General features: G+C 45.4%; 2 protein-coding genes across 2 annotated transcripts; one reads left to right on the top strand and one right to left on the bottom strand.

The window, feature by feature from the left end:
* The first annotated feature begins 345 nt into the window (after positions 1-345).
* spg7 (SPG7 matrix AAA peptidase subunit, paraplegin) lies at positions 346-8,004 on the top strand. The gene is made up of 17 exons (XM_086107715.1): positions 346-670; positions 1,590-1,692; positions 1,783-1,872; positions 1,959-2,200; positions 2,299-2,438; positions 3,534-3,636; positions 3,758-3,883; positions 3,982-4,144; positions 4,723-4,896; positions 4,978-5,102; positions 5,233-5,335; positions 5,471-5,581; positions 5,702-5,817; positions 6,003-6,159; positions 6,833-6,996; positions 7,107-7,184; positions 7,283-8,004. Exons 1-17 carry the CDS (start codon positions 467-469, stop codon positions 7,487-7,489), a joined length of 2,406 nt encoding a protein of 801 aa, XP_085963841.1. The 5' UTR covers positions 346-466; the 3' UTR covers positions 7,490-8,004.
* A 1,230-nt stretch (positions 8,005-9,234) lies between these two features.
* On the bottom strand, positions 9,235-20,705 carry cdh15 (cadherin 15, type 1, M-cadherin (myotubule)). Its single transcript, XM_086106679.1, has 14 exons — positions 20,399-20,705; positions 15,395-15,547; positions 15,139-15,294; positions 14,129-14,273; positions 13,837-14,018; positions 13,288-13,416; positions 12,968-13,150; positions 12,209-12,453; positions 11,993-12,129; positions 11,638-11,868; positions 11,256-11,495; positions 10,924-11,072; positions 10,542-10,733; positions 9,235-10,088 (listed from the first exon to the last, which is right to left on the bottom strand). Exons 1-14 carry the CDS (start codon positions 20,447-20,449, stop codon positions 9,888-9,890), a joined length of 2,394 nt encoding a protein of 797 aa, XP_085962805.1. The 5' UTR covers positions 20,450-20,705; the 3' UTR covers positions 9,235-9,887.
* Between the last annotated feature and the right edge of the window lie 4,011 nt (positions 20,706-24,716).

The following is a 24,716-nucleotide window of genomic DNA, read 5'->3' on the forward strand; positions in this document are numbered from 1 at the left end:
TGCTTCCTTTTTAAAATGTTATTTGTTCTTATGTAATTTTGCCACGAGTAGTCACAACAGTTAATAGGGATACATGGTTAATTATATAACTGGTGTAGATGTGTAAGAAAAAAAGTAAGTACAAAATGTAGATATTCTTCGACTAGTCGTATTTCATGTAGGCCGCGTAAACGTGTGTCACTTCAACACTCTTGAACGCAATCATTAACATCTAATTGAAAACGAGCCCACAGGTTAAACGGCATTATATTAACACACATATACAGATAAATTAAAATTAAATTCAGTGCATCATGCTTTTCCGTGCACGTGAGTGTTCGTGTAATATTTCCAGGAAGTGCGTCACGCTGTTGAATAACATTGTAAGCTAGCTCAGAGCGTTATGAGTAAATAAACGCGTGAATCTGAAATAAAACATCAGCAATGCTTGTTCAGTAATTTCAATTATTATGTGCTAATCGAGGTTATGGCGGCGGCGTTGTTGCAGCATTGTGTTCGCCTTCGTACAAAAAATCCAAGAGGCTTAGCTTGGACGTGGTCAAGGCAAAAGTGTCACATATTAAACAACAGGGCGACGACCAGCTGCAGTCTCAACAATGTGCTCTTAAGAAAGATGCTTTTTGCAATGTCCGAGAGGAATCTTACTGGACAGCCTCGAAAACTAATCCAAGTAAGAAGCGATCGGTTGAGTAGGTTTGTTTTTAGTGAAATGTTTGACTTCTATAACGTCTTGATTCGTCTTGCTTGCAGGGGTGCGCAACAAGCCGCTGACGTGCTATGCAAGTGCATTACAATGTAGTAAACATTAACTTGCTACCAAATCTACCAATTTACTATATATGTTTCGGTAGAATCAAAGTAGTTGCAGACGATACCTTGTATTTTCGGTTATATCAGCAATGGCCATTGCCTTGTGTGCTCTAATGACTAAATGTGAGCATTTAGTTTAGTTTTTAAATTGCTTTCTTTAATTCACTCACATTTTCAAAACCAAATTGTGGTCAACGATTTTACAAACACCAAACTACCAATTGAAAGAATATGCCACCAGGGAAAAAAAGCACGATTCTTTTTTTCTGTTCTTTTATAATGAGCAGTAGAAATAGCTAGGTTGCACAAAATGCGGCCGTTTTTCCAAGTGGACTCACAAACTGCTGAATGATGGGGGATTAATGTCATCTACTGGTGGTTGTGCACCAATAATAAATTTGACATTTAGTGTGGGGTAGCATTAGAGGCTACAACATCCATCCCTGTTGAAAAAAAAGAAGTACAGTACACTTGTAATGGCAGCGAATGAGTTAAATGTGGCTGTCGATTGACCTCTCATGGGCCTTTTAGTTGTCTTGCCTTTTTAAAAACAGCGATATTGTGGTCATTACAGTGTCTTATTTAAAATAAGGGGCATAAAAATAATCAATGACTGACTGTCTACTTCTGACTATGACAGGGGGATTACCACTGCCCCACATTTCTGCACGAGCACTGTAGATTATCTGTAACCCCTTACTCATGACTATCACAAGGTACCTTTATTTTCCCCTTTCAATATCAGATGTTTTCACACCGTCCGAATGTTTCTGTTCCAGAGTATTCTCCACAGACCATTGAGTCCCACGCTGGCTGGAGTCAGCAGAGATTTAGTAAGGAACAACCTGCTTAAAAATCCAGTGGGCTTATTAAATTTATTAGGTAATCTTCTTTTCTTTTACCTCTTACAATAATATGTGTCATTTCCCAATCCGGCATCATTTCATAGAAAACGATATGATTGTATTGCAGGGGCAACAAACTTCTTCAGTACATCCCAGTCAAAACAAACAAAAGATAAAAACAATGAACCAAGCGGGAAAAAAAAAGAGGAAGATGAAGGTAAGAGTGTAATGAAATGCACGTGCGGTATCATTTTCCTCTTTGTGCACACAGTAGTCCACCATCTCCAAATCTGTCCTCCTTAGAGGAAAAGAAGCGGCGCGAGCAGGAGGACCAGATGTACCGAGAGCGCCTGCGGACCCTTTTCATAATCGCGCTCATCATGAGCCTGCTAAACTCTATAAACACCAGCGGTGGTAACATCTCTTGGAATGACTTTGTCAATGAGATGTTGGCTAAGGGAGAGGTGTCACGTGTCCAGGTGGTTCCTGAAAGTGACATTGTTGAAATCTACCTTCACCCCGGGGCAGTCATCTTTGGCAGGCCTGTATGCTGGGCTCACTGTCTAATACGAACAAATATCAAGTCAAATGCCTTCTGCGTCTTTATTGCTAATCCTTCCGAATTTCATCTGTCTTTTGGTAGAGGCTTGCACTCATGTATCGAATGCAGGTCGCCAACATAGACAAATTTGAGGAGAAGCTGAGGGCTGCTGAGGAGGAGCTGAATATCGACGCAAAGGACCGGATACCTGTCTCTTACAAACGCACCGGATTCTTTGGAAAGTAAGAGCCTCACCTTTTTCTTTTTTTAATTATTACTTGTTTGTTTTTTTTATTTAAGGGAAACCATTTTGGTGGTCTGATGGTATGGATGTCTCCAAGTCAAGTCAAGTCAAGTCAACAGTATTTATAGAGCACTTTCAAACAGCCATCGCTGCATACAAAGTGCTTTACATGGAGCAATTTAACATGCACAATAAACAGTAAGACAAATCGGTAATAAAGGCGGTAGAAAGCACCAAACAGTAAAACCAAGAACAAATCTAAGTCATGCTGAGTCGAATGCCAAAGAATACAAGTGAGTTTTGAGGAGGGTTTTGAAGATGGGCAGCGAGGAGGCTTGCCCAATGTTCAGTGGGAGGTCATTCCAGAGAGAGGGACCAGCAACAGAAAAGGCTCCATCCCCTCTGAGCCTCAGTTTAGTTCTTGGTACTTCTAATAAGGTCTGGTCCACAGACCCGAGGCGCCGGGCAGGTGTGTAGGGGCGGATGAGCTCAGCGAGGTAAGGTGGCGCGAGATTATTCAGAGATTTGAAAACAAATAAGAGGACCTTGAAAATAACTCTAAAATGAATGGGGAGCCAGTGAAGGGATGCCAGAGTAGGAGTTATGTGCTCCCTCTTACGAGTACCAGTCAAGAGGCGAGCAGCGGCATTCTGGACCAGCTGAAGGCGCTTAATGGAGGACTGGCTGACTCCAAAGTAAAGGGCATTGCGGTAATCGAGCCGGGATGTGACAAAGGCATGAATTACTGTCTCAAAGTGTTCATGTGAGAGGAGAGGTTTTATTTTGGCCAGCTGTCTAAGGTGAAAGAAGCTGGATTTAACAACGGCACCAATTTGCCGATCGAGTTTGAAATCACTGTCCAGTTTAAGGCCCAAGTTTGAGACTGTTGACTTAAGATAAGGAGACAGGGGGCCCAAGTCTACAGGATGGAATTTACAAGGGCCACTGGGACCAAACAATATCACCTCTGTCTTCTTTTCATTGAATCTCAAGAAATTTTGTGCCATCCAGGTTTTGATTTCTTCCAGACAGGAAGTCATAACATCCTTGTCATTTGAACAGCATTTTTTGGTATCGTGATGTTTCTTTTCAGCGCAGTGTATGCTCTTGGGATGGCGGCGATCGGCGTGGCTATTCTCTGGTACATCTTTCGTCTGGCGGGTATGGGCGGCAGAGAAGGTGGCTTCAGTGCATTTGTAAGTGATTTAAAAAGTCCAACTGTGAGTTGCTTGTGTTACTCTTTGTTCAAAATTTGAACATTTGAACTTCAAATCATGTCATCGTTTTGAAGACTTGTACGCACAATTTGCTTGACAGAATCAGCTGAAGATGGCTAAATTCACCATTGTGGATGGCAAGTCTGGGAAAGGTGTGAGCTTTAAAGACGTCGCAGGCATGCACGAGGCCAAGATGGAAGTGAAAGAATTTGTGGACTACCTCAAGGTGAGAAACATCAGTCATAACGATTTGTCATTTACTAACAGCGCCTTGCAGATAAAACTGAAATTCCCAATGTCGTCTTACCGTTATCTTTTATTCAGAATCCTGAACGATACCTCCTTCTGGGCGCCAAGGTACCAAAGGGGGCTTTGCTGCTTGGACCGCCAGGCTGTGGAAAAACACTGCTGGCGAAGGCAGTTGCCACAGAGGCGCAGGTCCCGTTCCTTGCAATGGCCGGCTCTGAATTTGTCGAGGTCATTGGAGGTATGCGTAGGCTGCAGTTGAGACTTTTTTTTTTTTTAACGTTGACATAACAATGTGTTCATTGACCAACCTGTTTTAGGTAGGGGGGGGGGGGGTGTTGGTGAAACACAGAGAGTGAGAATAGTACAGTAGATAGAATCATCCATCCATCCAGTTAGCTAGGTATCAGGATGCTAGCTCCTTAGCTACATATATTGCCAGTTAGATTCAAGTTAGCGTAGCATAGATAGATAATTTTTTTTAATCGAACAAGATTTTGAATAAGCGGGGGTGGAGTGCCAATAAATGTTTTTGGACAAAAAAAACCGGGATGGCCTCCCAATAAAACAAAATGAAAATATAGTTTGGAAACGTAATCATTGTAATTTGTCTACATTGAGCCTGTTTTCATCAATGTACTCAGAGCACACTCTGCTGGACAGAGGATTCAATTGCACCATAACATTTTATTTTGTCCTTTTACTAATTTAGCACAGTGGTCCCAAACCTTTTTTTCCCATTGCGGACCATTTCATCATGTATGTGTGTGAAAAGAAGTAATTAAAAAAAAAAAATCAAATAAAAACAAATGTTTGTAGGTCTGGGTGCCGCCAGGGTGAGGAGCCTTTTCAAGGAGGCTCGTGGCCGGGCGCCTTGCATCGTCTACATAGATGAGATTGATGCTGTTGGAAAAAAGCGATCAACCAACATTTCTGGCTTCTCCAATACCGAAGAGGAGCAGACCCTCAACCAGCTGCTAGTTGAAATGGATGGTGGGTTCCGATTATAGAGTCGGAGTATTTTTCTTTTTTTTTTTTGCCACCAAACGCTTTTTCTTTGTTTTTCTTCTTCAGGGATGGGAACAACTGACCATGTGATTGTCCTGGCCTCCACAAACAGAGCAGACATCTTGGACAATGCTCTGATGAGACCTGGCAGATTGGACCGGCACATCTTCATCGATCTTCCAACCTTGCAGGTGAGCGACGGCGGCACACTTGTTGAAGCATAACCGGAAGTCAGCACCAACCTAAGATGGTTGGTTGTGTATGAATTCCAAATTATCCTGGAGCCTAAATCTAAAGACATCTTTATTTTTTTTTCCTCAGGAGCGGATGGAAATCTTTGAGCAGCATCTGAAGATCCTGAAACTGACTCAACCAGCCAACTTCTACTCCCTGCGCCTAGCTGAGCTCTCCCCTGGCTTTAGTGGTATATTAATACAGGCAAAACATTCTGTAGTTGCGTCTTTTTTTTTCTTCTCTTGCTGCGTCCTATCGTCCATAGCTTCTTCATCATGTTTGCCATCTGAGAAGTATAATTGCCTCGCTTTGATTGTGTCTGCAGGCGCGGATATTGCTAACATATGTAACGAAGCTGCCCTGCATGCTGCCAGAGAGGGTCATAAGTCAATTGACACTTTCAACTTTGAGTATGCGGTGGAGAGAGTAATCGCAGGTACAGTGGAACTTAGCATAACCTCACGACAGTCGCACGTGAGCTGGAGCCTATAATTTGCTTTTGTAATGTGGGAAAAGTGGAATATATAACAAGGATCGGTGCAAATGTGCGTTTTAGGAAGCGTGAAGAAGAGTAAGATCCTTTCCAAAGAGGAGCGGAGGGTGGTTGCCTTCCATGAATCGGGTCACGCGTTAGTCGGATGGCTGCTTGAGCACACAGAGGCAGTCATGAAGGTAACAAACCACATCATTATTTGTATTGTCGAGAGCACTCGTTCCTTAATCGTTAAACAGGCCCAATGCCACGAAGCCAGTCACTCATGCGCTCACCACGAAACAAAGAGGCTATGTCCACATACAGTGTAAAAAGAAAAGAAAAAAAAACATGCGTGTGTGTGTGTGATTTTTGCTTGGTTCAGGTATCCATTGCGCCTCGGACAAATGCGGCCCTGGGATTTGCCCAGATCTTGCCTCGTGACCAGTACCTGTTGACCAAGGAGCAGCTGTTTGAGCGCATGTGCATGGCTCTGGGAGGAAGGGCTGCGGAAGCCATTACCTTTAACAAGGTTACAACAGGTACACACCGCCAACAGTACCCGAACATTCTCACTGTCTAGACCGAACACTCCCTAAGCACGGGTGCGTTCAAGAAATACGCACCTGTGGTTGGCCACTACTTCTTTCCAAAAACTCAGAGCACAGTTCAAATGTACCGTTCGGTTACTCAGGGTGCTTCAAAAAAATGGAAATGGATGGGAATGACTGGTTTATAATGTCGGCTGCGTTTGGAAATTAGTGGGAGGGGGCCGTATCTCTTCTTTTACTGCTGTAAATTAAAAATCACACAAAATTGCAAGACAAAAACACTGCAAGTGAGAAATGCTGCAAAAACAAAAACATACGCAGGAAAGAAATGCAGCAAAGTAGAAGAAAACATTACAAATGACAAAACAAATGCAAAAAATAATAATAATTAAACGCAACGGAAACCCAACGCCACTAAACGGAACTTTTCTAGGCCACTTGTGACCACCCAGGACCAGACCTGTGAGACCAAATCCTCTGGAAAGACCTGAGCAGGAACCTTCATGGCTTGAACTGTGTTTCTGTATAAAAGCTTGCACAATATCTAATTAACACAAGACATACAGGAAGTGAAATCACATGATTTACGCTGCGTTTGGATTTTTTTTTTCTTCTTCTTTTCAATTTCTCAACTTGATTGAAAGTTTGATTTGTGTGTCCGCAGGAGCTCAGGATGACCTGCGCAAAGTGACGCGCGTGGCCTACTCAATGGTGAAGCAGTACGGCATGTGTAACAGCGTCGGCCAGGTGTCGTTCCCCGAAACGGAGGAGCAGGGAGCCATTGGGCGTCGACCTTTCAGCCAAGGACTCCAGCATCAGATGGACCTCGTAGGTTCCCGAATGTTTAATTCCTCCTTCCATCATTCCATTTTCATCCAGAGATTGTGTCATGCGACCCGAGTTTCTCAACATTATTATCACACATTTGTTGCTTTTAGGAGGCAAAGATGTTGATCGCCCGCGCCTACCGGCATACGGAGAAGCTGCTCATCGACAACAGGGACAAGTTGACCTTGGTGCGCCGTCTTCTCTCTTTGTACCGTGCGATCTTGACATCTCCGCGCCTCGAGGCCGTTGCCGCCGTTTTAATATTGCTGCAATTTCTTCTCCGCAGTTGGCCAATGCTCTGTTAGAGCGCGAGGTGGTGAACTACGATGACATCGAGGCTCTGTTGGGTCCTCCGCCCCACGGTCCCAAGAAGATGATTGTCCCACAGAGCTGGGTGGAAGCTCAGAGGGACAAGCAGGACACGGGCGAAGACGAACCGCAGCCGCCTTCGCGCGGACGCAGCGAAGGCGACATGAATCCGGAGATGGTCTGAAGTATAATCATGATTATTATAATTTTTTTTTTTTAAATCATGGAGTGACTAGAGATTTAGCAAATATGCAAACGATTCTCACATCATGGTATCAAATACTGTGGTGTGCTCGGTCTAGTTCAGGAGACTCACACGGACAAACAAGCAAACCGCTCTGCATGTCGTTTGGATAGACTCTGAAGATGACTCTCACCTTTGTAGCAAAGCGCATTTCCTACGATGTGAACATGTTGATGGCATGTCAGTTGCAACTGAATGTCAGAGATCTCAAGTTTTTTTTTTTTTTTTGTAACCACCTATCAAATGTGCCAGTCAGCGAGGCAGGAGAAAGAAAAGCTTCTGTGGGACAACTTTTCAATACGGTGCCTCGAGAAGTTGGTAATTTATTTTGGGCTACCTGCTAAAATGCTTTCTGTGGGAATTGTTCGACCTTTTTGGAGGGCGTCTGCACTTGGAAGCATTGTGATCTGTATTTTATGGTTTGAAAATAAAATGGGTTGCGATGAATTGAAGAATTGCAGCAACTGGTGGTCATTTAAGGTTGACTTGACTTTCAGCTCTTCCCTGCAAAAAGAGCGCTTCGTAAAGGCGGCGCCACGAGGACTTCCTGTGTCCTGCAGGTGGCAGTCAAATCCTCCATCTTCTTTTGATCAGATTTTTTTTTCCACGAGTCATAAAATGACGAATATCGCTTGTTTGGCTCCTGGCGCATCTTCCTGGCAAACAAAGGCATGCTGTCTTTAACTCATTCAGTACCAGCCAATTCTGGACCAAGTCTGAAAAGACGTTTAAAAACGTCTTTGGGAGCGAATGAGTTAATATACATCCAGAGCCTGAAATTTTTGCCCATTCTCCTCTGCAAAATAGCGCAAGCTCAACCAGATTGGATGGGGAGTGTCTGTGAACAGCAGTTATGAAGTCCTGCCACGGATGCTGAATGGGGATTTTTAGGTCTGCACTTTGACTGGGCCGTTATAACACACGCATATTCTTTGATTGAGATGCCCCCATCGCAGTGCTGGCTTGATGCGTCGGGTCATTGTCTTGCCGGAAGATCCATGTCCTTGAAGAAAAATAATCCCCACAGCCATGTTTCATGCTGGGGATTGTGCGTCATGAGAAATAAGTGTTTTCCGTCACTCACGGCACAAATTGCATTGAGGCCAAAAAAAAAAAAAATCAACTTTGGTCTCATCTGACCAAAGCACCTTCTTCCACGTTTGCAGTGTTCCCTCCGTGGGGGACTTTTTAATGCCCTTCTTCCAACCATTGCTCTCCAATTTGTGGAGTGCGCGACTGATAGTTTTTTTCTGCGGGTCTTCCTCTTGGCTGCTTCTCTGACCAGTGCTCTCCTCCTTCGCTCGGGCAGTTTAGATGGAAGGCCACGTTTTGGCAGGTTTGCAGTTGCGCCACACTTTTTCCTTTTTGGGATAATAATGGATTGAAGATCCTTCATCTTCAAAGTCAGAGACTTCTCCACAAATTTATCGCTGACCTGTCTGTTGAGTTTTTTGGTTGGGTTTACATGATGCTGTTGTTCACTCGTGTTTTGTAACAAACCACTAGGATTTCACAGAATAGGTATTTTTATGCTGAGAGTAAGTTACAAACATAAACTAAAATAAAACATGCGGTAGTGAAACTCATGTGATCACGAGAAACACTTTTTTTTTTCTGTTGATGTGTTTTCAGGCCTTTAGTATCTCCCATGTCCATCATTTTACTGTTTCAAATGCTTGCACAGCACAGATTGAATGACGTTTATTATAGTTGTAGCCTTCGAAATAGGAATACGAAATAAGTTTTATATTCATTATATGAATGAAATATTTCGGGTAAGCCAGCTACTTTCTTCTCATTCATTCTGTGTAGACACTATATAAAAAAATGTACCGTAAATGTACCTCCCTCTCTCTGACAAGCTCACCCGGAATATTTTGCCTCTGCATTTGTTTCGTTGGGTAATATTTTGTGTCAAAGGTGGAACACATGCTGGAATGCAGGGGCTAGGATCAAACAAGCAAACATGATAAACAAATCAAATTCCTCTCATAAAATAATAACAATATTTAAAAAAAAAAAAGTACATCCCAGGCAATCCAAGTCTGGGGATGAATCCAATCCATCATGGACTAACATTTCAACATGTTCGGCTCTTGCGTGTTTTTTCCTGAGCACCCTTGTCAAGGTTTTAACAAGTCCTCTTTGACTATGAAGTTGACTCCAATTATTCACGACAAAACTATGATCTCACGCACTCTGTTTAAGACCAGTGGTCCAGTAAGGCCCATAGTGACGGATAATATCTCATCCTTGTCCAGTGAAACCCCTAAAAGTGTTTTCCTCACCGCTGTTGAATCATTCGACACTTTGTTACGTTTAAAGGTTACCTTCCCACCTAACGCGGGTCAAACATGTTGGCCAATTTCTGAAATCGTGGTCCCCATTCGTTGAGGTAGTCGTAGTCCTGGTCCTCATCCGAGCTGCCGGATGCGATGGAGCTGAGGCTGCCTGCCAGTGAGCCCTCTCCTTCGTAGTCATAGATCAGGGCCGTGTCATACGGCGGCACGTTGGGATCCTTATCGGCAGCCTGCAGGCCCTGAGGGAAAGAAATGGCCTTTGTGCAAAAAGGAAAAAAAAAAAAAGTCTCGGCACATTCTCACAGAAGCTAAAATGCTTCATAGAAAAATCGAGTGTCAGATGCTGAAATGCCAAACTGCGGCATCGTTCAACACCCACTCATCTGTTTTCTACAATGCGTGTCCCCATTTGGGTCACGAATGATGCCGGAGCTCATCCTGGCTGACTTTATTTTACGCCCTGGATGGATTTTTGGTCAACTGCAATCATGATGTAGTCGTGTCATTTACCTCTGAGTAATATTAGTGACGTTCTAAAATAAAGCAAATCAAAACATTCTGGAGGCAGACGAGTTATTTTGGCCTGCTGTCGTGCCTTTTTCATCAAACACCAAAGCATGTACCGGTACATACGCACATCAAAAACGACCCACTTCTGGGATTTTGCTCAGCGACACGCAGAGGCATCTTACATCGCTGATGTAGTCCTCGATGTCAGTGGGATCTGCCGGGGGCCTCCGAGGGTAGGCGGGCGACGGCAGGTTATGCGGCGCGTCCTTTCTGATGGGCTGCTTGCCTCCAACGCCAGCGACGGGGTAGTACGGCATGGGGGGCGTCAAGGGTGCATCCAGAGGATTCCACAGCAGGTCGATGTTGAAGGCATTCTGGGGGGGGGATTGGTCAATCGCATCACCAGCAAATGAAACATGAACGATGAGCAACTTTGAGGCTCGGGTGCCGTAAGTCCGACCATAGATAAACTCGGTCCGCTTCCAAGGTTGTTCGATTGATCGATATTGATGCACGCTATAGTATGCAACGAATCGGATGAACTCATTGATCATGAGGCCTTACCTCATCTTCCTCACCCCCTCCTTGTTCGTCGTAGTTGAGCACATTGCCCCTGATGTCGTCCTCCGAATCCCCCACAAGCAGACCGGCTCCTTTCTTGATATGATGGCGTCTCCCACAGGAAGTCGCCGCCACAGCTAAAAGGAGCAGCACTGAAAAGCAGAAGCTTTGTCATTATCAGCTACTTTCTAAATATGTCCGGTCACTTTTTTTTTTCTTTCTTCCACTTTTTTAGCATTGCAGTTTTGGACACCGGAACCTCGTTTAAGTTATTCTCTTAAAAGTCTTGCCAGAAGGGCGCAACAACAAACGACAGGCTCAAAAATGTAACTTACATAAAAGGAGGCCAACGCTGGCCATGATGACGATAAGCGCAATGAAGCTGATCCCCATACTGGAGCCGAACACTGCCCCCGCCTCAGACTTGCAGTCTCCGAACGAGTCACAGAGACACACCGTGACATTGATCTGAGCGTAAGAGCTGAGTATCGGCTTTCCAGAGTCGGACACCAACAGTGTGACTGCGTATTCTCCATCCCCCAGGTCGACGAGAGGCTGCAGCATTGCATGCGTGTCTGAAGTCCAAAAAGGGGCGCGCACAGGAATGCAAAAAGAAAAAAAAGAGGTCAGATGATTTAGGGAGCAAATGTGGGCTGAATTAGTCATGCACATGCCCGGGCGATGTCTGTCGTCATTCTTCCATACGATGAGCCTGACCATTGACTTGAATGACAGTCCAGTTGACGGACACATCGTCGGGCATTTCAAAAACGAACGGCGCCGCATGCGGTGGAAGGTCGTCGTCCTCGGCAGTCAGCACCAATCCGGAAGCGGCCCTTCGTGCATCTCTGCACACGGTGCCAATCCGTGGAAGGAGCTTTGGGGGAAAGTCGTTGGTCTCCTTCAAAGTGATGGCCACGCTGGCAGTGGTTGACACGCCGCCGACATCTGTACAGGTCGAGCAGGGCCGCAAACGTAGACAACGGAACCCGTTCGGATTGCGTTTAGGATGACCTCCGGAGGTGTCGGCGTGAGGCTTTTGAAATTTGAAGAACGGACCGACTATTCTGACCTGTAACCTTGACAACGGCGACGTAGATGTTGTTTTTAACGTGCTGCGATCGCATGTTGAAGGTTCTCCTTGCAGTTATGTCGCCCGTGTGTCTGTTGATGTCCAGCCACCTCTCAGGATCTCGACTGATCTCATACCTTCGGCGCAAAGAGCCCAGCAACCATTTTCAGGGTGAGCAAAGAATGAAATGAAAAATCACCAGCGATGTCTTCACACCTGAGGTCAGATTTATCGGGGTCAAATGCAATGTTGCTTTTCAGGAGCGTTCCGGGAGCCACAGATTCAGGCACGACGATCCGTATGGGGTCTTCCCTGAAATGTGGCGCTTCATTCTCATTGACGACCGTCACCACCACGATTGCACTGCTCACCGGCAAATTTGGAGCCTTGTCGCTCAGTGGGTTGATATTCTCGACCGTCAGGAACAGAATGTGCTCGTTCTGTGCCTCATAATCCAGGGGCTGCAAGACAAAGAATAAAATCCATCCATCCATTCATTTTCGGAAGCACTCATCCTCACGAGGGTGCGCTGGAGCCTATCCCGGCTGACTCTGGGCACTCGGCGGGGGACACCCTGAACTGGTCGCCGGCCAATCACAGTGCACACTTATATGAACAACCATTCATACTCACACTCACAATCACACCTCGGGACAATTTCGAGTGTTCCATTAAGTGACCATGCATGTTTTTGGAATGTGGGAGGAAACCGGAGTACCCGGAGAAAGCCCACGCAGGCGCGGGGAGAACTTGCAAACTCCACACAAGAAGGCCGGAGCTGGAATTGAACCCTCGACCTCTGCACTGTGAGGTCGACGCGCTAATCACTGGACCACTGGGGCCGCCCCTCATATTTTGTCTTGATTTAAAATCGCATTTTTGTCATACATCTGATTACGAGCAGTGCATGGCCATACATGGCCGCCCAATAGGACTGATGAAAAATAAAATCGATTATTTATGGCTCAACCTTACCTTGGCCGCCATCAGAATACCCTGGTTGGTGACACTGTCCGTCGTGACGGCAAAGTTTCTGTAAGGGTCGTTTGAGATGAAATATTTTGCTTCCCAGTTTCCCGTTCCGCGATCATCAAGGTCTGTCACATTGACGCGGCCGATCTCATAGTTCATTCGGTTCTCCACTGCTGTCATGCTGTACTGGATGGGCCACACAGACAGAAAGCTGCTCGTGAATGCGAGCGCGTGTACTGCTTGAATCATTTACTGGTTGTCCTTGTGCCATCCACGACATACATAACGACATGTATAAGTGGTCTTTTCTTAAGGGGGCTCACCGAGCTCGGGTGGAACTGTGGTGCGTGATTGTTGATATCAGACACGTGGATGATGGCCACGCCTTCACTTGTCAGTCCCATTCCACCCATATCAGCAACTTGCAACATTAGCCTGAAGGTCTTCACCACCTGGGGAAGAGAAGAACATCATTCAACTGCAACAATAACATTTACGGTCTTGTCCAAAGTATGAGAAGAGCGCATGTGGCCAATTGCTTTATTTTTGCTGGAGACTGAACTGAAGACATGTTCTGTATGTAAATTTGCGTGCAAAATGTTTCTGTAGACGCCTTCGAAGTTCATTTTGCTCCTCTGCCATCATGTTACGGTACGTCAATGAAACTTGCCTTCATTCAGTGGCTCGATTAAGCCACTAAGGTTCATTTTTGTCTCATTGGTTCACGAAACAATTGAAGTATATGTAGTTACGATTACAGTGTAGCCTATTTCAATACGTTGCATTGTATACATTCTCAGAAATCTGTATAGCAGTTAAGATGACGAGATACTGTGCATTTTGATGTGTCCTGTGGCTTTGGGGCATCTTACTTCTCGGTCAAGGCCTACATCTCTTGTGTAGATGGTTCCCGTCTCATTGTTGATGCCAAACATGATCTTGGTAACAGCATTGGCCGGGATGCTCTCTTGGCCAATAATGGAGTAGCTGAGAAAAGCGTTATCTGTCATTGGGTCGTCTGCATCTGTGGCTGACACCGACATGACCGATGTACCTGTTCAAAGCAGTTTTTAGACGGTGAGTCAATGTGACTCTGGTGGAATTCTTGTTTAGGATTATGACGTTTCGGATAGGGAGACGTGCAGCGTGGTCATGGGGATTTACCTGGAACTGAGAACTCAGAGACAGCACCAGTGAACTGTTTCTGGGTGAAGACAGGTCTGTTGTCATTCTGGTCCAGTACTACAATTTCTATGGTGGTTGGATTCTCCAGTCTCTCTCCACTGGTCGAGAGTGCAAAGGCTTTTAACTACAAGTTAGAAAAAATAAACAAGCGTTATTTAAGTTATCTTTTTTGTCCTCTTTTTTTTCCTCATCTAGTTTTTCAATCTCACACCTTTTTATGAAGGAACTGTTCAACAAGCAGTGCAAAGCTATTCCGAGTGTGTCTATATATCACGGATCAAGTGGGAGGAAATGTTCGAAGGATGTTTGGTTAGACATCAGGGGTTACATCACAGTCATCTTGTCCAAAACATTGTGTAGTGGCTCCCTTGATGACCGTAAAGTCCTAAAAAAGTTGACCTATGGCGGTCACACCTGAGGCGCATTTGCTTTGAGGGAACATAACATGACTCATTGAGTGGACGTGTGTGAATTTCACTGCCAAAGCAGAATCTATCTATCTGTCTATCTATCTATGTATCTATCTATGTATCTATGTATGTATGTATGTATGTATCTATCTATCTATCTATCTATCTATCTATCTATCTATCTATCTATCTATCTATCTATCTATCTATCTATCTATCTATCTATCTATCTATCTATCTATCTATCTATCTATCTATCTATCTATCTATCTATCTATCTATCTATCTATCTATCTAGCTAGCTAGCTAGCTAGCAAACAATGTATCTGCCGTCCTGATACCGAGCTAACTGGATGACTCTATCTAGCTATCTAGCTAGCTATCTAAACTAACTTTAATCTAACTGTCAACATATGTAGCTAAGGAGCAAGCAAGCAATGTATATGCCATCCAGATACCAGGCTAACTGGATCACTCTATCTATCATCCACATATTCACACAAACACACACACACACACACACACACACACACACACACACATTTTTTCCCCATGTCACGGCCATAAAAATGTTCTTACCGTAAAGCTGCTATACTTCTCCCTGTCGAGTGGACGCTTGCTTCTGATGACTCCTGTTTTGTCATCAATCTCAAAGAAATTTTTGGGTGCCTGATCCACACCCGGACCCTCTAATTTATAGATCACCTCGCCTGTGAAGATTTTATCCGACTTAATCTGGTTGGGGAGAGGAAATGGTGTTACCGTAATTGTTCGTATTTGGGGTTGAGCAGGCAATGAGTTGAAGGGGGCATGTTGATTCGAACCAATACATTACCTGGACCAAATTTTCTGGGACCTGCTTACTGTTTTCCAGAACTCTGATCGGAGGGATGATCCAATCTCTCTTGACCCTGACCATCACTCCTTCGCCTTTTCTCCTCCATGGGTAAACCTCCTGAATCCGTGTGTGCTGTTCAGCATTCAACACCTGCACAAAACAGCTTGCTTATAGCCTGAACAGTGCCACTAAAATGAGGCTGCACACATGCCCGGAAATGTGTTGGGTGAGGAGCAGAAGTGTCAGAGCTTCGGGTTTCCCTCACTAATCCACAACTTTGTCACTCTCCTTTGAACTGGCTATAACATTCATTTTAGAATGAGGAAACGCAAACTGCCTTTCGTTCGCCACGTTGCTCATACATCCCCCCCCGCACCAACAGCTGTCCACTATGGATTTAGATCTTGTGCTTTCCCAGCCACATTCCCACCTCCCATGCACAAATTCCCCTTTCTGCTCAGCTCGGCACCTGACTGGGAGTTTGGGGTCACCTTACGAATCGGCCGTGCGGTGGGAATTCGTCAGACACACTCACATGGAGAGTTTCTCACGCGCGCACGCACATACGCGCCGACTCTAGTGACTATACACAAAACGCCCACCCGCGCACGATCATCTATTCACATTTCCGCAAGTTGTTTCCCTCGTCTCTGTGGGGAATCACTGGATCCAACGTTGCTCGCCATATGTTGAACAGCTCAAATGGCCTCTTTACAGTCAACTCATTTGTAAAGAAAATCGAGGCTGGCTTCCTCTTTAAAACTGTACAATGGACATTGATACAATAGCATTTAAATTTAAACAAAAAATGCTCAAAGCTCATGCATACAAGGCGTCGATATTGTTTTTCTGTTTTGTTTTGAAAGGGCTTTTTTTTGTCTCATCCCAATTTCCTGTCTTGCCTGGCATTGTGTAAAATTTGACGGAGAGGAATGACGGCAATGGTTGCAGACAGAGTCGGTGGGGTCGAGGGGGGTGGGGGGGGGGGGGGGTGACACTAATGTCAGACGCCTCTGTACTCTCCACCCTGTCTATTTGTAGCCATCATCATGACACGCTCTGAGATGCATGTTTACACACACATTTCTCAAATGCTTACCATCAACACAAATTCATCCCGGGCACCATCTGCAGCGAGCCGACGCTCAATCCCTCAACTCTCCAGTGACACAGCGTGCCTTCTTTATTGTTATTTCAGTAAAAAAAAAGAGAAAAAAAAGAAAGAAAAAACTGGCTTATGTGTGATTAATGGGCTTTTTGGGCCAACCTCTGTGGGAAATCTTCACACTGGGAGATGGATGGGGGCTCACAAACAGAATCTGGAAGAGTCGTATGCGATTTTATGTTTAGCTCTGCTCTCTGGACTACTTCTACACCTTCACGATGCAACGATATTCCATTTATTGAAAATTGGGTCTTTCTTTAGCATAGTTGTAGTTTGCAATGGTACACAACAATGTCGATCTACACCAACCCCCCCCCCCAAAAAAACCCTCAATGACAATGTCACAGAAAACGGAAAATTACCTAAAAAAAGAACAAACAACAGCAGATCGAAAGCGATCTGCTGTTTCACTCCACTTTCTTGCCTCATTCATAATTGTCTTGTCCAAGCAGAATGACCTTTTTTGACGGCCTTTTTGGATACCGTCCAGCCGCCACCACTTTTCGAATGTTTTTACCAGACAAGGATGCAGTCCCACCAAAGGGTCACGTTACCAATTAGACGTTTGGCTGCCGCCTGTGACGGGCTGAGTGATGACACCACACACACACATACACACGCGTACACACACAGTTGAACTGTTTTAGAAGTTTTTCCCAGGTACTTTTACAACATGACCTTTGACCCTGGGCCCTCACAGAAGTACAGATAGCTTGTTTGGGGGCGATACAGAACCCCCAAGACCCCCCCCCCCCCCCCCCCTGACTCCAGCAAGTGCTATTAAGCGGTCACAGTCAGCTCAGGATGTTTGATGTCTTCTCACTTGCCATACTTTGGCGCTAAATGACAAAATGCGCACACTTTTTTTTTTACTCTTCGTGATCTGTTGGGAAGATCCAGTTTGAACATTGAGCAGTTCTCTGCTTGGGCAGCATGGTGGATAGTGGGAAGCGCGTCTCCCAGGTCTGAGTTCTCAAGTGTTCACATCAAACTGGGGTTGCATGTTACACCAACGTTCCAAAAATCACGCATGTAAGGTTAACTGCAGGAGTGAAATTGGTTGACCGGTGACCAGTTGAGAGGCGCCGCAAGTTCACCCCCCACTCATGTTTCCATTTTTACAGCATAAGAGACGTTGCGCTCATTTGGCGATACAATTGCTTTCCAACTCTGCTGCACTTGCTGCAAACGGTCTCTTGAACATCCATTCAGAGAAACAACGATTGGGACTTCTCTTACTGGACATAAACATATTTGAACAAACAATAAGAAAAAAAAGCAAGCACAAGCCGTTGATGTTTGCCACCACTGCAAAACAAGCCCTCGCTATTTTTATTCTTACTTTGAAGTTTGCGAGTTGAACCGTCAACTGTGTAAAAATCTTTGCAGCTGAGTCATGCCATGAAGTAAGTGTCTTTGAGCAACAGCCTTCAGGTCACACAGGTGGCCCTGGGTCACCTCTTCAGATGCGCGCGCACACACACACACACACACACACACACACACACACGCGCACACACACACACACACACACACACACACACACACACACACACACATTCATACACATTCACACAAACCAAGTGAAGCAGTCTGCAAAACTGTCGGCGCGACACCGCCGCTCTTTGCTCAGTCATGACTGCGTGGCATGGACGCTCTATTTTTGGTGGCGCAACAAGTGTGCGTGTGCCCCCGGGACAGATGTCACCACTTTTAGAATGCCGAACAAGGTTAAGGGACTACGATGTAAGTAGGGCAGATGAAACGGGCGTGCTAACTGCGAATAGATTTCTATTATTCATTCGTTTCAAAGAGAAGAAAGAACGGCCAAAGTATGATTGGCCGGTCTAACGTGACGGAGCGAGGAGCGTCGGCGTGGAGCGCGGATGCGTATTTGGAACGGAGAGTCGCCGCTTGGAATTGAAGCGGATTTACACGGGACAGGAGAAGTGAACCAATCTTTTTTTTTTCTTCAATGGACGCTAGGCAAACTTAGCTTTCATCTACAACTGCTTCAAACAACAAAGCGTGTGAGGGGAAAAGTGGTTCAGATTGCATGACTGTCCGTGTTTTGATGTTGTGTTTATGATTCTACTTGATGTTAACTGTTTTGTAAAGCGCTATATCAATCAGGATGTATTTATTGTATTGTATTGTATTTAGTTGATTGACATCAACTGGTCAGCATCATGTTCCCCCGACCCACACCACTGATGGGAAACGACAACTTGCACTCTTTGACACGTCTGAGGCTGAGGACTTATTTCCAAAACAATGTCAACGACACAATTCCACACCGTTTTATTTGTGTGTTCGGAATGGCACCGCCCCCCGCCCCCCAGGCTGTAAAGCCTCTGACTGATTGTTTCCGATGAGTGAGACCTCCGTGCCAGCTGGCCGCCGCTATACGCGCTCGTGATTTGTACCCGATTTCATGGTCCAGAAGCGGCCCGCTCTTCTTTCCACAAGGGGATTACCGAGCGAGGCAAATGGCATCGCGTATGCATCTGGGAACAGCTGTGACTGCGGCCCGTTGCTCCCCAAACATCCACCAGCCGGCCTCGACACCCCTCGGTTAATAACAGCCGGCCCTGGGAAAAGGGGAGTGAGCGCATTGCAGCGCAACTGAAAACGATCGGGTCACACTCGTAAAATACCTGAACAGTATTGAGAACGTTATTTATTTTGTCGAATTTAAGGCAGGATTTTAGTTTCCGACATTTGAAGATTTTCCTCCGCTAACGAGAAGGAATGATTTGACAACCGGCAACTTCCATTTTCTTGTCTTGTCTCTTAAGCTTAAAGTGGCCGCATCTTCAACGGAGTTTTCGATGGCCTCGATTTGAGATGAGATAAGATAAATCCGTTTGTGCGCGTAGCTCACCCTCTTGATGACTCCTTTTAAACACTCGGAGAAATATTTACACGGGAACGACTTCAGCCTTTACACAGGAGGCAAATACTTTGTAAGGAGGAGAAGAAATTGAGAAAATGAAACTTGATTTTTTTCTTTATCTCAAAAAGTACCATTCTACATTTCACTCGCCTGCCTACGTTTGGAAAATAATTGAAGAAAAGTAAATCCCGGAGATGTTGTCCTGGTCCTTTGGACCTTTCCTCTACCATTGTGTGTGTGTGTGTGGCCATGTTCTCATTCCGTGGTGTCCAACAGCATGTTCAAATCGCTTCTTTTATACCGTTGGAATTACTTTCAGCACTTCGCTCATTCTTCTTGAGGCATTACAGAGACATTGTCAACTCTAAAAACACTCCCATGTAAATTCCACATTCAACCCAATCGACGAGTGAACGTAACCGTGGTTTACATCTCAGATGGAGCGGCGTATCGAAAGATCTTCTCCAGGGACTCACCGGAGGCGAACTCACTCACCCGACCAACTTGGGCTGCCAAACACGGAGAAAGACTAATGACGGCCGGCGGCGCTGTTGCTAATATGTCAGCTTATATTGTCATCCATTCTCATCACGGCGCCTGCTGACAGGTGCGACAAACGATGCCCCCAATGCTCCTAGGCGCACATCTGGAGCCATCGAGGTAAAAGTGTTTACGTCAACTTCAACCTCTGATTGCACGGTTGACTCGTGTGTCCATCCTGATGAAAACTGGCTGCAAACAGCACTCGGGTCCGAATATAAACTGTACGAGTGGAGAAGCAGGGGTGGCTGGAGGCCGTTTTGGAACCAAGACCAAAAAGCTACATTGGTGAGGATGCGATACAAGTAGAATAGGTGTGCCATCTACCGAGTCGTTAGAAAATGCAAAAAAAACCCGAAGAATATTTGGATGATGATAAAATGAAGAAGACGTATTTTACCTGACAAATCGCAGCGGCCAGCACGCACGCCATCAACATCCTCCCGACCATCCTCTCCACCTGAACTCAGACGCTCGCCGTTAAAACAGACCTCCTCCCAGAACAATTTGACCGTGTCAAGCCGAAACACGGCGCGAGCCTCAATCCTGCCCCTCGGTCTCCGGCTCTCCCTCGTTTCCTTCTCCCAGCATCTGTCCCTTCAGAGCTCCTCCCTGCCCATAGTCGGGGGTATGTCTTGTGTCGCGGGCGAGGGGTTAGAATTTCAGCAGTGGCCCCGGCGTGGACCCCAGCACATGTGCCGTCACTCACAGTCCTGGCAGCCCAGAGACAGATGAAGAGAGAAGCGGTGCAGCTGTTGGTGTGCTGCAGACACAAGCAACTCAGTGGGTGAACTCATTTGGACGCCACAAAACGAAAGAGCTTGATGGAAAGAGGCGTGAAATGAATTTTTGACAGCAGAGTGTGTAACTTTTTCTCGTTTCTTGTACTACATGTCAAGGTAGCACCTGCAGACGTGGTTAAAAAAAAAGAAAAAAAAAAGAAACGGAGGCCACCCACCATCATGAAGGATGGACTCCGAATTTCCCTGTGCGCTCATTTTTTTTTCCATTTCAGGAATGAGGAATTCTAAAGTGAATTCACCTTTTTATACCGACTTGCTGGGCTTCTCTGACAAGTCCGAAATTAGGCAAGCTGACAGTCCAGTACTAAAAAAAACAAACAGGTTTTTTTCAGGTATGTAAGTACCATAAATATTTTTTAAAAATATGAAATAATAATAGCAGGTCCGCCTCATGGTGCTGAGCCGCAGGGTTAAATTCTGGCTCAGGCCTTCCTGTGTCATACCTGTCAACTTTTCGGAGCGCCAACCTGTATAAACTACCAAAAAAATCCTTATAAAGAGCAAAAAATCCTTAGAACATACCAGAGCATTTTATATGTTTACTGGAAAGTTACCGGAAATGAAAGCATTTGAGTAGACTAGCGCCATTCTAGGCAAAAGCAAACGGAACTACCTGTTAGAGGAAAAAAATAAAAATAAACGGAAATTTTCAGAATCCGTATGAATTGTGCGATACGGCCATATACGTAAGATTCACCACAAAATCCGTATGAACTATGGCTAAACCGTATGAGTTTACAGGTATCCTGTGTGGAGTTTGCATGTTCTCCCGGTGCCTGTGTGGGTTTTCTCCGGGTATTCTGGTTTCCGCTCACACTCCAAAAACATTCATGGCAGGTTAATGGAGCACTCGAAATTGTCCCGTGCGCGAACAGTTCTTCTTGGGAATGGTTGTTCGTCTCCATGTACCCTGTAAATGGCTGGCAACCGGTTCAGGGTGTACCCCGCCTACTGCCCAAAGACAGCTGGGATAGGCTCCAGCACCCCCCGTGACCCTTGTTAGGATAAAGTGGATCGGAAAATGTAAATGTAACAATATAAGAAATGTGATCAGTTATGGCATAAACATTCCATTGCGTGCTTGTGAAAAATATTCTGCCGTTACTAAAATTCAGTGCTAAAACACCTTGGCTAGTGCCCTTATTCCAGGAAGACATTTGAAGAGCAAAATGCAAAAAGAGGAAAAAATGCTTCTGAGGAAGCGAGGGAAAATGTTTTGTGGCATTTTGGAGCGGTTTATAGGGGAGTGCGTGAAGCCCAAGTATTCTTAACACGATGTTGAAACACTCTTCAAGGCATTCTGAACGGGTCTGCTCAAAGACCAAAGGTTTTTATCGATCTTTGGCGAGTGAAAGATTTGAGAGTGCAGTGGCCACTCTTTCAACACGACGACACACTTTCCTGTACAACATCAACTCGTGCCCCGATAAATCACCTCAAAGACCTCTCCGAAGTAAATAACATTAACAAGATGAATGGCGAGGAAGCATTGACCGTATTCACTCGAGACCGTCCCAGTGAAGCTCATAGTAGATTAAAAATCTACAACTAATACACACACAAAACAAAATTGGATGTCACGATGTGAAAAAGTACGGCGGTGAGCTCATTGAATGCGTTGGCAGGCCGACGGCGGCTGTCGTGTGTTTGTGTGAGTTATCAAGAGGTGATTTGAACACCACCTGCCTCTGTCATTTTAGAAGCACGCCGTTGGCAAGAGTCGCCTTTATGTTTCTCTTTCTTCCCCCTCCACCCTCGCACACACACCCACATCCATCATTAACAGGCTCAGACCACACTGTGAGTGTGTGTTCAGTGTGCGCGCCTGCCGATGCAGACGGAATCAGAACAATAAAGACGGTTTATCGACAGCAACGGTTTCAGGGGCTAAACCTGTAACATTCCTTGGACCAAGTTGGGCCAAGCCAAACTTGACGCTCAAGTTTGATAGCGGATCCAGCCGGCAAGAACTCCTCTCCAGGGAGACCCGGGGATGATGCTCTGCTGCCCACTTTTGGCTGTTAGCTCACATCAACTCTGATTGGCTTTGCACGCTGCTGGTCAAACATTGCATCAGTCGTCAAGCCTTTTGCGAAATGAAAATCGAAGCGAAAGCAGGCATTTTAACCGTTTCAACAGAGATTTGCCACATTTTATGGCCATTTGCACAATCTCGCTAAAATTGGGTCTAAAAGTTAATTATGTTGCAAATTATTGTGCTGTCAAAGCAAAAACAACAAAAGTCCATGTGCATCAAGAAAGAACAAGTCAGCCGAGGTTCTCTTCTCTTCTATTGTGGTCCTCTCTTTCTTTTCTATTCTGCTCTTGTTGGGGTGACTGGTGTAACAAATTTTGGAGAAAATCCATACAATTGCTGATTTTCACAGAAGAGTATCATATTTAATTGAAATATTACTTATTGAATTATACTCTTAATATTGCAAATGCGTATGTCGTAGTAGATCTATAATGAGAAATCGAATTGTGCGTAGTTTCATCTCGAGGGTCGCGGGCGCCGGACAACCATTCACACTCACACTCACACCTACGGACATTTTAGAGTGTTCATTCAACCTACGGTGCATGTTTTTGGAATGTGGGAGGAAACCGGAATACCCGGAGAAAACCCACACAGACACGGGGGAGAACACGCAAACTCCACACAGGAAGGCCGGAGCCGGAATCGAACCCTGCACCTCTGCACCGTGAGGCCAACGTGCTCAGCAGTCGATCACCGCGCCGATTGTGATATTGAAATTTAACAATGAAAATTACATTGATTTGTTAATGTGCGTTTCCCTACCAAGGTGGCGGAATGATGTTGAGGTGGAAACAAAACAACAGTCCAAAAAAAAGACCCGACTCAATCATGTTGGAAGATTGCGCTCTTGCTTCTCATTGCCTCATTAAACAAGTCATTATTGGGCTTTACGAGGAAAGCTATTCAGTGTGGTTGTGAGCCTTGTAGAACAAAACTCATTTGAACATTTCCTGACAGTGCCTGTAAATCAGCGAGACCGTGCAGATGTGCTTGCTTCCCATTCCTGCACTCATTCACATTCACATTGTACTGAGTTACTGTATCTTAATACTAATGCAACTTTATGGACATTAAGGGACTCCGAGCGGGTATTTCGTGCTGCACTCAGCGGCGCTTCTCAGCTTCTCATACCCCCCCCCCCCCACAAAAATTAAAATGTCATCCATATGTAGTCCCACCAGCAAGAAGAAAAAAATAAATAAGACCCAAATGGTGTATGTTACAGTGATATTTACAACGGAATAATTAAACACTGGCGGCCCGGTAGTCCAGTGGTTAGCACGTCGGCTTCACAGTGCAGAGGTACCGGGTTCGATTCCAGCTCCGGCCTCCCTGTGTGGAGTTTGCATGTTCTCCCCGGGCCTGCGTGGGTTTTCTCCGGGTGCTCCGGTTTCCTCCCACATTCCAAAAACATGCATGTCAGGCTGATTGGACGCTCTAAATTGTCCCTAGGTGTGAGTGTGGGCGTGGATGGTTGTTCGTCTCTGTGTGCCCTGCGATTGGCTGGCAACTGATTCAGGGTGTCCCCCGCCTACTGCCCGAAGACAGCTGGGATAGGCTCCAGCACCCTCCGCGACCCTAGTGAGGATCAAGCGGTTTGGAAAATGGATGGATGGATGGATGAATCAAGGGTCCACCAATTGTCGCCTGAAATGGTTGGTTGGACACTTGAAAGCGAACATAGAAATAAATAACAGAGATTACGGCCAACAGTAGAGGGCAGTGTTCTACCATTAAAAAAAAAGAAGAAGACAGGCGAGGACAGGGAAAAAAAACCCTGGTGGGGCAACAGCCTCAAGAAAGCATATTTCGATCTGGAGAAGACAACAAAGAGGTGGTGTAAAGCTACACACACAAAAACAGCTACTCAACAC

Source organism: Hippocampus guttulatus, chromosome 3 (assembly GCF_054856545.1).
Source record: "Hippocampus guttulatus isolate MCC_2025c chromosome 3, RoL_Hgut_1.0, whole genome shotgun sequence".
Classification (NCBI taxonomy): domain Eukaryota; kingdom Metazoa; phylum Chordata; class Actinopteri; order Syngnathiformes; family Syngnathidae; genus Hippocampus; species Hippocampus guttulatus.

Coding starts and splice junctions, on each gene's coding strand:
- spg7 (XM_086107715.1), top strand. CDS start 467: ATGGCGGCGGCGTTGTTGCAGCATTGTGTTCGCCTTCGTACAAAAAAT. Junction 4,897..4,977: donor GCTGCTAGTTGAAATGGATG/GTGGGTTCCGAT, acceptor TTTCTTCTTCAG/GGATGGGAACAACTGACCAT. Junction 7,185..7,282: donor ACAGGGACAAGTTGACCTTG/GTGCGCCGTCTT, acceptor TCTTCTCCGCAG/TTGGCCAATGCTCTGTTAGA.
- cdh15 (XM_086106679.1), bottom strand. CDS start 20,449: ATGGTCGGGAGGATGTTGATGGCGTGCGTGCTGGCCGCTGCGATTTGT. Junction 14,019..14,128: donor CTCTGAGTTCTCAGTTCCAG/GTAAATCCCCAT, acceptor TGCTTTGAACAG/GTACATCGGTCATGTCGGTG. Junction 13,417..13,836: donor ATGTAGGCCTTGACCGAGAA/GTAAGATGCCCC, acceptor TCTCTTCCCCAG/GTGGTGAAGACCTTCAGGCT.